The 14,566-nt window shown below is 39.1% G+C and overlaps 1 protein-coding gene across 2 annotated transcripts; it reads left to right on the top strand.

Annotated features, from left to right (window-relative positions):
• Window positions 1-5,141: 5,141 nt before the first annotated feature.
• Window positions 5,142-13,033, top strand: LOC137498641 (myb/SANT-like DNA-binding domain-containing protein 3). Of its 2 annotated transcripts, none has more exons than XM_068226515.1 (5): window positions 5,142-5,779; window positions 5,884-5,948; window positions 6,056-6,157; window positions 12,658-12,708; window positions 12,799-13,033. In XM_068226515.1, exons 1-5 carry the CDS (start codon window positions 5,380-5,382, stop codon window positions 13,030-13,032), a joined length of 852 nt encoding a protein of 283 aa, XP_068082616.1. In that variant the 5' UTR covers window positions 5,142-5,379; the 3' UTR covers window position 13,033. The 2 variants fall into 2 exon arrangements, with proteins under 2 accessions (XP_068082616.1, XP_068082617.1); XM_068226516.1 differs by having other exon boundaries at window positions 6,059-6,157.
• The last annotated feature ends 1,533 nt before the right edge of the window (window positions 13,034-14,566 follow it).

The raw sequence follows: 14,566 nt of genomic DNA on the forward strand, positions 1-14,566 counted from the left end.
TATTTGTGTCAAACATACTCAGTTTGTTATTTCAGATTCGTGACCTGTATTTCATTAGTTCTTTTCCTATTTCAGTTCTGAGTTGGTTTTTAGATTTCCGGCCTTCATAGCGGTGGTATCGGGCCCAGTTGCGCTTGTGTTTGTTGTGCTTGTATATTAGATCTTTAATGTGGGCCGTTATCTCGATGTTAGTGTGGTGTTTAGGTTTGTGTATCGGGTTGCTCGCTGTTGTGGCTGCCTGGATCGCATTTATGAGTGTTTTACTGTTTGTTCTATTTGGGCTGGGTTTTCTATTTGAATGTCTTCAGTCCCTTGCAAGAGTAAATCGAACTTTCTTTCGAATTTACCCCATTTGGCTGCTTTGTAGTTGTGCCGGCGCTTGGGGTTTTTCTCATATTCCTCTGGGTTCACATCCAGTGTAAATATCACTGGTTGGTGCCTCGATCCGAGGTCGTTTATGACTTTTATGCTGTGACTATGAGGAATATGTCGCAGTGACTTGCTGAAGAAATTGGCCTGTCTTATATACCAGGGCTTGACCCTGAGCATACATGTAATTGAAATTACTTGATATTTTGACGTTGCGATATCTCCTTAAATAAAGTAGTTACTAACATGAAATTTAGACATGCGCTATTTGTTATTATAGGTTACACGGTCCCATTGTCCGTTAGGCGATGTTTCATCCGGAAGCGGAGATTTAAAAACCTCCAAATGGTTCCCTCTGACGTGTGGGCCACGCGCTTCGTGACGTCGTAGTCGGGTCTTAGAATATATTGTGCCACAAGCTCGATCGCCGGAAGCGTTGCACCATAGCTCACAGCGTGCATAATTTGAAAGGATGAAGAAAACCGTGCGATCACCAGTTCAATCAATCAATCAATCAATCAATCAATCAATCAATCAATCAATCAATCAATCAATCAATCAATCAATCAATCAATCAATCAATCAATCAATCAATCAATCAATCAATCAATCAATCAATCAATCAATCAATCAATCAATCAATCAATCAATCAATCAATCAATCAATCAATCAATCAATCAATCAATCAATCAATCAATCAATCAATCAATCAATCAATACTGATCAGCATTTAGGGCAGTCGCCCAGGGGGCAGATTCCATATCACAGGGACAAGGCTTTTATTTCAAACATCTCACATGCACTGGCTGGAACTAAACCAGGGGCACCTTGGTAAAAAGACAGCAGAAATGCCACTATACTATCTGCGGCCCACCCTAGGTCCGTAGACTAGTTTGATACAGAACTCCATGTCACCCTATCCTGCGCTACCCTCCAGGTCTACAGACTAATTTAATACAGATCCCCACCCATTTCTACAGAACTATTACATCGTCCATCTATTTAGACCTGTGCCATTTCCTGGCTGATACCAAATTCCTGCCATATATACTGTCCCCTTCAAATTTAGCATATAATGAATATTTTGTTGTATGTTGCAAAGGGATATTATAATTCTTTCATTAAGGGTGATATGCTACAAGTTTATTTACACTCAGTCGTGTTTTAGTGCAGAGAACCGGTTTGAGCAGGTATGGTGGGCAGTGTATTGATTTTTCAATCGACCGGCCAGCTGTAGTCATGTGACCTACTTGGAATTTCTCAACGCCGCCCAAATTGATAGCGGTTGGCGAATGTTCTCGATATAGTACACTCTCGAACTATGAGAACCTATCAGGTGAAGGTACGATGTCCAATTACGACGCGATATAAGGACACACCTCCCGGTGTAAATTCAAAAATACCTGTGCTTCACGAATAAACGCCCCTTCCCTTCCTATTGCGACGTTCTTCGAGTACAGCGAATTTTCGAGAAGTTACGTATCATTCTACGAAAATTTCCACGTGGCCGTGTGTGTGGTCACATTCGAAAACTTTTGTGTCAGTTTCAGGTTTCATCAAGACAAGAAAGAAGAGGACCTTTTTCATACTCAATTATCTTCGCCAGGATGTCTCACCCATCTTCCGAAAGAGCGATCTACGAGAATCTATAAATGGACTTTGCTGTCAGCATGTAGTTTTAAAATTTAGGCACTGTCTGACATGGGGGAGATAACGACTGGATGCAGATGACCATGTAAGGAGATTCATTCATCGACGGCGAGATCCAATTTCATCAGAAATTTAAGTACCATTTATAATAATTTTCCTGTTCATCTTAGTAGAAATAGTGCTAGCTTATTCATTGATGGTAGTATTTCCGTTAGAGTTTTTGACAATATTTCCATTCTTCTTTCCTATGGGTAATGCTAGTGTTGTTACGTTGTGATTGAATGATTTGCTGGATTCTATTAGAGTAGTTAGTCAGTGAGTGTCTTCTGATATTGTTCTAAATGTCCCTCCGAATGATTAGAATCCTATTTAAAAATCATAGATCTCTCCGATAAAAGATAATTTTATGTGAGATTTTATGTGGGTGAACTCGTCTGTTACAAAATTACGTCACATTTGACATGTAGAATATCAGAGTATATTTCACCTTACGCATTTCATTGGATTAATGCAAGGTAGTGTCATCAGACTCAGTGTCGAATTCAGATTTTTGGTGAAGTTAATAGTCAGCGGTAATAATAATAATAATAATAAAGTTGAAGGTCGGGTTAAACTGAAATTAAATGGTCATGAGTGGTAAATGTTATTTGCTATTATTGCGTAATGTTTGATCTGTGCTCCACTGGTGGATTATGAACCTGGAATACGGCGGATCCTGAGGGATTAATTGTATTTGGGAAGTATGTGTCTAGAGAACCATGTCTTCTGCGAAATTTAGAGCACGTATTAAATAATGTGGATGAGATTTAGGAGTAATAATAATTTATCGCGACTCATGAACCACATGTCCGATGATATTAATGTTTAACCAATATTTATGTGCGTGTTATTATTCGACCAATTCTTCTGAGTATTGATTCGCTGATTTTCTCGATGATCAACGTTGTGATAACTGTTATTTTCTTTACAAGTGATTGCCCAGATTTAACCACATTTCCATGAGTATCGTGTATTACTATTTATCCGATAACGTCATCTGAATATTCCATGGATAGGAGAATAAAAATCCAAATTTAATATTCAAGTTCCAGAATCCGATTGTAAAATATTAAATAATATTCGTGTATCATTTGTGTGATCGTGGAATGACTGCAGTAGTTAGAAATATTTTTCTGTGATGTATTGAAGTGTTGTTCTGACCTGACCACGTGTTCATCATGTTGGGCCCTGGTTATTCCAGCGTTGTTTGTGATGACTTATTTTGATGTGATTAACACCTTTAGTAAATTTTATTTGTATTTTACGTAAAGTTAACGTTAAGGTACCAACCAAAAATGAATAAGTGCGTGTTATTTCAAAATCGTATGAGTAAAGTATCAAAAGTGCAAATATTGTAAAATTAATTTTCAAGGTATCGAGTACATTAATTAAGTAATGTTCGATAGTATTCCAAGCCGCTTAGAAGGATTTTCGTGGAAATAATAATTCTTAAGAATGTAATTAATTTTGGTAAGGTCTTGAGTAGACACGATTCAGTAAAATTAGGTAAAAGAAATATTTCAAGAATATAGTTCAGCTGAATTCACACCGGAAAGACGAAATAATATTAATGGAATTTATCCACGAAAAGAATGTATAATTTAATGTATAATGTAATATTTATGATAATATTCGCAATGTTTAATAACGCTATTATTAATTAATTTTCTTCATTGAATTAATTTTTGTGTAAAGGTAGACGCTATCGCGATAGCATAGTATATTTTATGAAACCTTGAATAACTTATTGTTGTTAAGTTTTATAATTTGCTGATAATCTAACCAGTGTTAGGAGGAAGTTCTCCCACAATAATTTTCATTTTTATTCAAGCCAGATGTGGGCTATTAGTTATTTATTTTATATTACAGTATAATGCAAGCTTCCGTATGGTTGGAGAATGAAGGTGTAGTGTATCAGACAACTTTTGGAGGAGAATCTGAGTCAAAACCATCAAGATTAAATTGTTAAATTTTGTTATTTTGTGTTATATAAAGTGCTATTTGTAAAAAAATATCAAACATATGGTTTTAAATGTTTTTTCAATTGTCGTCAGTCCTTAAGTCTTACCTGCCGTTTTAAAATAAGCAAAGCCTGACAGCGAACGGTTCACGTCTGGGACTCTCGCCCTCCGGCTGAGCCGACCGGAAATAAGGGGCGCAATACTTAACTTTGAAATTAGTTCTTGGTTTCTCAATATGCATCCCATGAATCTACACCTAAGGTCAACTTTTGCCAAACGTTTCTTCTCTTATCAAACTTATTCACTGTTTCCTTATTTGTGACCTGAACTATCCATATGACTTTTAACGTATTTGGCCAAGATCAAAATCCAGAGGTTTCTACTTTTCCTTTTTGTGTCAGCTGTGATCAAGTTTTCACTTTGATACTACCAGTGCTTGTGAGTTAAGAAAAGTAATCATAATATGAGTATCTGTATATGAGCCGAGCACTGGTTTTCTACTAATATTATAGTAAAACTCCCCAGTGTGGGGAAGATATTGAAGTTAATAGGAATGGGAAACATCTGCTGGACTTCTGCGCTAGTTGAGATTAGCAGTTCGATCCCGGGCGTTTCCTGTTTTAATATGGAGAGTATAACTGTTCTCTCTCGTTGTCACTGCCAACCCGTGTGGGATTCTTCGGCTACTTTAGACAGTTGTCATGCTGAAAGAGATATCAAATGGATTCTATACTCACATTTATTGCGATTGCTCCAGATGTCTTTCCACTATTGACTTCCGTGGTCATTTTCAGGTCTCCTTGTCTATACCTTGTGATCATACTACACATTATGCACATTTTGAAGGTTTCACAACTGTCCTTTAATGATCTTAATCATCGCATAAACCAAATTATAAACACATCTGGGCTTCCGGGGGTATAACGAAATACAGTATAGACAATAAAGGACACTTTCGGATTTAACTTAGTAAAAATGGGAGACAATTCGCAAGTGGCGCTAGTAGTTGTGTGATCTGGAAGTTCGCGCTAAATTCAAATATCAATAGAAATTCGTATACGGAGGTGCATAGATAAATTCCCCTAGAAAGATAGTGATATTAAGGTATTAATTTCTAAGGCCCGGTTTCATCAACACATGTTAAATATATACTAACAAGTTGTTAGTTAATACCGAGTTAAAAATTTAACATCTTGTTAGGTTTCTTGCGTTTCATCAAACTTTTCCTGTGAAATGTTAACTAATCGCCTGTTAACTCCACTAACATTGCGAAGTGGTGTGGATCACGGAGGCAGTGGTACGAACATGCTGTTTTACAGCGCGCTCCGATGCGCTTTTGTTTGAGTACAGCTGTTAAATATGGCGAGTGAAGCAAAGAGGAATCGAAGTTCCAATTTCTCTTCCTTCGAAAAGGAGTTGCTAATTGAGTTAGTAAGTAAAAATAGGGAAGTGATTGAGTGCAAGCGCACAGATGGCTTAAGAATAAGAGAAAAGGACGAGGCGTGGGAGAAAGTCCGGGAGGGTTTCAATTCTAATCCCAATGTAACCTCCCGGACTGCAAAACAACTTCGCCAGTTTTATATCAATATTAAAAGGCTGGCGAAGAAGGCAAAGGGAGAAGAACGGTTGGAGAGATTCAAAACAGGAGGTGGCCCCTACACTCCAACTGCAACCAAAATAGATGAAAGGGTTCTATCCTTGATAGAAGACCAGATAGAGCCCTGCAGTAACGTGTACGACTGTGATGCGGTTTACTACGGTATGTATTGCTTTTATTCATGGAGGACCTCAATAAAAGAGTATGTTACATGTTTATATAAATCAGATGGTAAATGTTATACACATTTTTGTGTACTGTTGGAGGAGATGCCGAGATAGTGGAAGTTGTGGATGAGGATGAGGATCTTTCAGTTGTGGCAGCTGTACAGGTAATTATAAATTATATCAAATATTATTTTCCATGAACCTTACGTATACCTTAAAGCGATTGAATGTTAATACATTATACTGAACAAGATGTGCATTGTTCTGTTAGCAGAATGAACCAAGTTTGGTTGCGAGTACACCACCCAAGGCCACTACACACCTTGAGAGCACCAGACTGGATATAATTTCACCACAGGCCACTCCAAAAACTGTAAGTCCATATTTCTTTCTAATGAACTTGAATATGAGGTAATGTTTCGACTAGGCCTATACTGTAGAATGTGGTTAACGTTTAACTTACGATGATGTGCCATCCAGGGCTGAGCTTAACCTAGACAAGAGGAGACAATTACTTCGTGCAGCATAGCATATGGGGAGACTTTGTGACTGAAGTCTACTGAAAAAAATAAGTAAACTAGCATAGTGTCCTCCAACTTATAAAAAGCTCATCACTACTACTACTACTACTACTACTACTACTACTACTACTACTTTCAGAGGGACAAAATAATGTATTTGTTTGACTCTAAATACAGCTGACCACAAGTGTCCAGAATAGCTACAGAATAGAATTTGTTGTGAAAATCTGATATAAGTTTAGGCCTAGGTAACTTTGTCAATTCTAACTATGTGAAGCATTCAAAACAGTTTAAAAATACAATCAGTGATGCAAACTGTTGGAGGACACTATGCTAGTTTACTTATTTATTTCAGTAGACTTCAGTCACAAAGTCTCCCCATATGCTATGCTGCAGGAAGTAAGCTGGAATATCTGGAATCTTTGAATATGAGGAAATGTTTTAACTATGTGCTTAGGCAAACTTGAAGTCAGATTATGCAGGTAGTGCAGTTGAATTGACTGGAATAGCCAGTCTGAAACAAGTGTGGAAATATATAGCTTACTTCCAAACTTGCTTGTTGAGGTTTATCGTGTAAAAGTGTCATTACATTTATTATCTGAGACTGGATGATGTTTTCGAGGGTCGAGTCTCTCCTACGCTCTCATTAACTTGGTGAGAACAGTAACTTGATAACAGGGGATAAGCAATAGGGTAGGCGAACATAGTTCAGTCACTTGCTTTACCTTTAATAGTGCACTGGTGAAAATTAAAACTTGTTTTGAAAGTATAGATAATTTTATGATTTATTACTGTCATAATTTTCATAAAACTTTTCAGACCACATGCACATGTACATGTAGCTCGTTGTTTGCTAGGGTCGCACTTAGTTGGTAGGAACTAATATTTTGAGGAAATGTGTGCACAGGTTGTGAGGTGAATAGAATTTTTCAACATTGTTTTCTGTACAGCATAAGTTGTATGTTGAGCAAAACATGGCAAAAAAGGGTTACACTTTGTGTAGATGTGTGTGTATTAATTGGTTCTTAGTGTGCTGGTGTTGTTATTGACATCTGTCTAAATTGAATTCTGGGAGTCATGCAATGGCTGAAATGGCTGCTGATACCATAGGTACAGATTGTCACACAATGTATGATGTTAATTTGTGAAAGTAATTATATTTCTTGGCATCGCTTTCCTGCCAGTCATTCAAGATTTGCTGGGGTTCATTTTGTTAGGTAGAATTTATGCCCCCAGACCCCTTTGCTTGTCCCGTTCCTATCTTCTTTATAACAAATGATGATGTGCCAGCAGCGCCATGTTCGATCTGTGATCTATCTTCCACATAACACTATCAGAATCGTTACCAACATTTCTAGACGAATGGTGGTAAATTAGACAGACAAACAAAGTCTAAACCCTGATGCCTTGCTTCACTTTGCTTATATGCTGTGAAGAAACCAATAGTGAATAATTATCTTCACCTCGCAACCTGTACCAAACAGGTGGTAGCATTGTGTGCTGACCTTAGTAAGCTGCTAATAAAAACTTAAAAAATTTCCAATCTACCGAACACAGACTAGAAAACTTGTAACTTTATACTCAAATGTTCCCATTTTCACACCAGGCAAATGCTGGGGCTGTACCTTAATTAAGGCCACGGCCGATTCCTTCCAACTCCTAGGCCTTTCCTATCCCATCGTCGCCATAAGACCTATCTGTGTCGGTGCGACGTAAAGCCCCTAGCAAAAAAAAATATACTCAAATGAACACCGTATAGCAGCAGCATACATTTCTATAAGTCTTGGTTTGTGTAATAATTCTACACTTAAAGGAAACAAATACAAAACACATGTTTCATATAAATTCTGAAAGTAGGAACGAGGCAGGGACATCATCTAGGACAAGGTGAATGATTAAGGCTTAACCTGTTGCAATGTACTATCTGCGCACTTTTTAGCGATAGATTTGGGTACAGGTTTGAGGAGTAAGGTGGGAGCGCTTCTGGTTCCGTTAGTACTGCCAACTGAATGGAAATTAAATCTGAATTGAATCGATAATATGATCGATCGATATGAATTTTCTAAACCTTTGTTATTTTAAGCCAACAACTGTGTCACACACACACATTATACACTGACTGACAGAGCAAATGCAACACCAAGAAGGAGTGCTCAGAACTTTATGCCAATTGCAGGGTAGACTGACGTCACTGAGGTATGCTCATGATGTGAAATGCGCCGCTGTGCTGCGCACGTAGCGAACGATAAATGGGACACGGCGTTGGCGAATGGCCCACTTCGTACCGTGATTTCTCAGCCGACAGTCATTGTAGAACGTGTTGTCGTGTGCCACAGGACACGTGTATAGCTAAGAATGCCAGGCCGCCGTCAACGGAGGCATTTCCAGCAGACAGACGACTTTACGAGGGGTATGGTGATCGGGCTGAGAAGGGCAGGTTGGTCGCTTCGTCAAATCGCAGCCGATACCCATAGGGATGTGTCCACTGTGCAGCGCCTGTGGCGAAGATGGTTGGCGCAGGGACATGTGGCACGTGCGAGGGGTCCAGGCGCAGCCCGAGTGACGTCAGCACGCGAGGATCGGCGCATCCGCCGCCAAGCGGTGGCAGCCCCGCACGCCACGTCAACCGCCATTCTTCTGCACGTGCAAGACACCCTGGCTGTTCCAATATCGACCAGAACAATTTCCCGTCGATTGGTTGAAGGAGGCCTGCACTCCCGGCCGGCGTCCGCTCAGAAGACTACCATTGACTCCACAGCATAGACGTGCACGCCTGGCATGGTGCCGGGCTAGAGCGACTTGGATGAGGGAATGGCGGAACGTCGTGTTCTCCGATGAGTCACGCTTCTGTTCTGTCAGTGATAGTCACCGCAGACGAGTGTGGCGTCGGCATGGAGAAAGGTCAAATCCGGCAGTAACTGTGGAGCGCCCTACCGCTAGACAACGCGGTATCATGGTTTGGGGCGCTATTGCGTATGATTCCACGTCACCTCTAGTGCGTATTCAAGGCACGTTAAATGGCCACCGCTACGTGCAGCATGTGCTGCGGCCGGTGGCACTCCCGTACCTTCAGGGGCTGCCCAATGCTCTGTTTCAGCAGGATAATGCCCGCCCACACACTGCTCGCATCTCCCAACAGGCTCTACGAGGTGTACAGATGCTTCCGTGGCCAGCGTACTCTCCGGATCTCTCACCAATCGAACACGTGTGGGATCTCATTGGACGCCGTTTGCAAACTCTGCCCCAGCCTCGTACGGACCACCAACTGTGGCAAATGGTTGACAGAGAATGGAGAACCATCCCTCAGGACACCATCCGCACTCTTATTGACTCTGTACCTCGACGTGTTTCTGCGTGCATCGCCGCTCGCGGTGGTCCTACATCCTACTGAGTCGATGCCGTGCGCATTGTGTAACCTGCATATCGGTTTGAAATAAACATCAATTATTCATCCGTGCCGTCTCTGTTTTTTCCCCAACTTTCATCCCTTTCGAACCACTCCTCCTTGGTGTTGCATTGTCACTGTCAGTCAGTGTATAACATTTCTCGATGCGAATCTTATTCCTAGAGTGAATTTGATAGTTTGGCTTTGCTGTGTAAATAACAACAGTACTAGTACGTAAAGTGCACGCCAGACGTCGCACAGCGATGCATAAGCGATTCATAGTTTGTGTTTCAAAGATTGCCAGTACGAATCTCGAAGATTGCCGAGGTCGACCGCTTCAGCACTAGGGTGTAAATCTGTCGCTAAAAAGTGCGCAGATAGTACTTTTTATTCAAAGATTCAGCATATTTTAGTTCTGACTGAAAATCACTATGACTGTAATTGAACCAAATTGTTACACATGTAATCAGAACAAATTTAAGGTTCCCCAAACACATAAAACTATAAAATCAGACTGATAAAACCTAAAGATGGGGAATGGAAAATTATACAAATACAAGGCTTATGAAATTGCTTGGGTAATACCTAGTTTAGAAAAACAAATCAAATAATTATCTGGTTGGCTATGAAATGTTCCTATCTCTTCCATCGTCTGATCGATGGGCAGTCCTTTTCATTTCTCTTACTCATCTAAGTGATTCCTCTAGTATGTAACAAATAATGGTGAATTTACATGGCAGCTATCTTGTGTGGCATTTCTTTAACTACCTTACTACTAACTACCCTATTTACACACAATATTAAAATTAACAACACTTTTTTGACAAGGCCACTTCACATAATTTAGGAGTCAAGCTTGCGAAGTCAATCAAAATTATTCAAAATTCTGAACTGGAAAACTTTTAAAAATATCAGATTTCACTCTCATCATCACAGCCTGCTCATTGTTCGATATGTAGCAACATTAAGTAGCTCTTCTATTTTCAGAATTTTTTCCTCTTTACTTTCCTGTTTATTTAAACAATTTTTACAAAGAAATAGAGACTGATATCATCACTCAACACAAAATTAATTTTACAAATAGAAAAGCAAATAATTGTTTATAAGCTTCATAGGAAGAGAGTCGCTTCTTTGCGTGTTTTTGGTTACTTTTCATACATTGTAGGCCTACTCCTTTTTTCTGGTATTTTTATAACAAATCATATATTTTCATGAATGGTTTTCTCCGTTGTTCTCCAGTGGAAACTGCCTTCTGACACACTTATTTACTTACATAATACTTCAAAAAATGTGAAAACTTGTGGATTTCCTCCATGTACTCTTTTTTTCCGCTGCGTCAGTCGCATCCAATTATGAAGAGAATCTAGGGACAATGCTCATCACCTGAAGTCTCTATCGCAACTTAGCACAAATACCTGAAATGCCAGCTTGCACTCATCTTCAGTGAAGATGTAAAAAGGCTCACTTTCGAATCGCTCCTTCTTTACCCCAATGGCACAAAAATAAATTGGAAGAAAAAAATTACAGTGAGATAGACATTGTCATTTTGCTTCCAACAACTATCCGTTCACAATCATTAGTTCCACTTGTTTATTTCTTTCTCAGTTTCAAATAAAATTTGAATAGGTGCAATAATATTGTAACTATTTAATCATAGACGATAACATCATGACTACAATCATGCTACAAACTGTAGGCATACTTTAGTGGGATCCACTGAGCCCTCTTTTACTGAACATTGAGACCTATGATATGGATAACCGCAAAGTACAAACTACGAATTGAGACACACGATTATTCATTTTGCGGGGCATGGATTCCCACTTCACAGTGTGTATAAATAAGAAATTCCACGCTCCAACCTCAGACTGCAAGTTTGAATGGTGTGCGGGACCATGTGATAAACACCGTTCTCCAGTATGTAAAAAAAAAGACAAGACTATTTAAATACAGCAAATTTGCAGTGAATTACAGTTTAAAAATTGTAATAATTGTAAGAATATTTCACATGTACATTGTGCGCTTTTCTGTTTAATAATAAAATAACAAATTTCTCACCAAGCAAGTGGTTGTGCGATTAGGGTCGCGCAGCTGTGAGCGTGTGAGATAGTGGGTTCGAACCCCACTGTCGGCAGCCCTGAAAATAGTTTTCCATGGTTTCCCATTTTCATACCAGGCAAATGCTGGTAAAACCTTAATTAAAGCCATGGACACTTCCTTCTCACTGCTAGCCCTTTCCTATCCCATTGTCGCCATAAGACCTATCTGTGTCAGTTTAACGGTCAGCAAATTGGAAAAAAGGAATACCCTCAAGTTTTCCCCTTTACACATTAACATATAAAAATAAACCTAAAGCTGAAAATATATACATACAAAATCAAGCACTATGACTTACTACTACTTGTAGTAATTATATAGGCAACAGTGAACAATAATAACAGCAACATACACAGTTTTCAGGGATTGCTCTGACATGTGGTATTGTGATTCAGATCACTTTTCTTATATTGTGTCTTTTTAGCCACACACTGATTTTAACTTTAATATAATCCTACTGTTCACTTTTCAAAACGCACGTCTTTCGCACAAGACTCGTCTACACCTTGAAACCAGGTCGTATACTGCAGCAGTTCAACGACACATACAGGATATCAGCTGAGACAACTAGTAACTGTTCGTAGACGATAGCCACTTGTCAACACGATAGTAGATTCACAATAGGCACTGGACAAAGAACTCTTACCATTGAACTGGCCTGCAACTAACATACGTTTGTACGGCCATCCACCTTCCCCATCCCATTTATCATGACGAACACAGTGTGGGTAAGGGTTGCAACCTGCGCAATACAGACAAGTGTATGGCCTACCTTACACAATATAGTCACCAGTGTCAGAGGTGTTCATTTACCTGTTTTCAGCAATTTCTACTTCTCTCTTCCTTCCTTACAATTTTTTTTCTTTTCAGACCAAAGATAAAACCTGCGCAGAAACAAAGCAGTCAACTCGCTCAAACAAGGTCAGTATCTCATTAGCTATTTCACACTGAGAAAGTCAAAAGCATTATTGCAGATGTTTTAAGATTTTCCTTCGTCATCTTTGTTCACAGGCCAGTCTTTGTCGGAACAACATTGCTGCACTTGCTGAGAGCAGGACATCTCTCTGCGAAAAAGAAATGAAGTTGATAGAGGAGAAATATAAGCAGGAGATACAACTTATTGAAATGAAAAAAGAAACCGAGAGGTTGAAACAACAAACAGAGAAGTTGCAACAGGAAGCTATAAAGGAAAAGCTTCTCTATTTAAAAGAAAAAAGACGGCGAATTGCCAAAGATTGTGATTAATATTGTAAATAACCATTATGTATTCTTATTTATGTTTTTTTTTATTTTTAAAATAAAAGTTTCATGTGCAGTACTTACAAGCTAAGTGTTGTTGAGCAATTGAATTCCTATACGCTACTGCTGTGTGTTCATTATCAGCTTCAATGGGATGATTTTCCATCCTTTCATTCCTATTTCCCCTTTGCCTTATGTATTGGTATAATGGTAAGTCATATGGAGGAAGTTCATCTCTAGTCAGCACTGCGATGTTGTGCAACACAGCTGTCGCTACAATAATGGTTAAGGCTGACTGGCATTTGATTCGTAATCCCAGGCTGAGAACAGGAAATCTTCTTTTCCAGACCCCTATCATCCTTTCCACGCAGTTCCGTGTCCTGATATGCGCTATGTTGTAGCGGTTTTGAGGTCTTCCTTCAGGATGTAAGGATGTAAGTATGGGGTTAACAGATACTTTCTTAGCGGGTATCCACTATCACCTAACAAAATCCCTTCATTAATTGTCCCCATTTCGAACTGTGCTCTGATGTGGGAGTTATTAAATATTGTACTGTCATGTACAGAACCAGGCCACCTAGCAACTATATCCCTGATTTGGAGGTTAGGGTCACTTATCACCTGAACATTAACAGAGAAATATCCCTTCCGATTACGATATATTTCGGCCCTATTGCCTCCAGGTGATTGGATTCTTACATGTGTGCAATCTATTGCACCTAGAACACCAGGAAAACGACTTGCTTCATAGAAGTCGCGGATAATTTGCTGACGTTCTTCTACTGAAGGGAATGTTACATACCTCCTTCTCATGGATGCTATTGCAGCAGACACTCGACAAACAACTCTACTAACAGTGGCTTTAGAAATTCCAGCATTGTCTCCGACCATTACATGAAAAGAACCAGTAGCAAGAAATCGTAATGTAATCAGTACCTGCAACATTGGAGAAAGAGGTAAATTTCTCTTCGTAGGATATTCCAATCTCACTCGAATTTCTTCAACAACCTTAGCAACGACTATTTCGATAACCTGTATCTATGAAGAAATTCCGCATCCGTCAAATTTTCGAAGTCATTACGTTGCTGAACTCTTCTTCGATTAGGATTGTTTTGTAAAAGATCTAAATAGAGCAATTCCGCATCGAAAGCGAGATTCACAGCAGCCATTTTGGAACAGTGGAACAGGTTGCTAAATGCTAATGTTAGCCATTTAACATTGGAAATTGCTGATGTTAACTTTAATACGCAGTTTAACATTTGTTAATGTTAACAGTCGTTGATGAAACGCAAATTTTCTTTAATCGGATGTTAAAATGTTTTAACACCTTGTTAAGTACTAACATGTGTTGATAAAACCGGGCCTAAGTTGTTAAAATTATTCTGGATAAATGAAAGAAGAATAACAGGTTATTATTTAAAGACTAAAATTAGACATATACTCAAGAAATGAAATGCACTGTTGTGGAAGGGCTTGAGCTTTCATTTATGCATTACTTTGTTTGCTTTAGTATTCCTGCCTGAATATTTAGGGTCAGATT

This window comes from Anabrus simplex, chromosome 2, assembly GCF_040414725.1.
Source record: "Anabrus simplex isolate iqAnaSimp1 chromosome 2, ASM4041472v1, whole genome shotgun sequence".
In the NCBI taxonomy this organism is placed as follows: domain Eukaryota; kingdom Metazoa; phylum Arthropoda; class Insecta; order Orthoptera; family Tettigoniidae; genus Anabrus; species Anabrus simplex.

What these genes read in the sequence shown, in the direction of transcription:
- LOC137498641 (XM_068226515.1), top strand. Translation starts at nt 5,380, where the DNA reads ATGGCGAGTGAAGCAAAGAGGAATCGAAGTTCCAATTTCTCTTCCTTC. An exon ending in CTGTGATGCGGTTTACTACG is followed by an intron (nt 5,780 to 5,883) that starts GTATGTATTGCT and finishes GTACTGTTGGAG; the next exon opens with GAGATGCCGAGATAGTGGAA. An exon ending in CAGTTGTGGCAGCTGTACAG is followed by an intron (nt 5,949 to 6,055) that starts GTAATTATAAAT and finishes TTGTTCTGTTAG; the next exon opens with CAGAATGAACCAAGTTTGGT.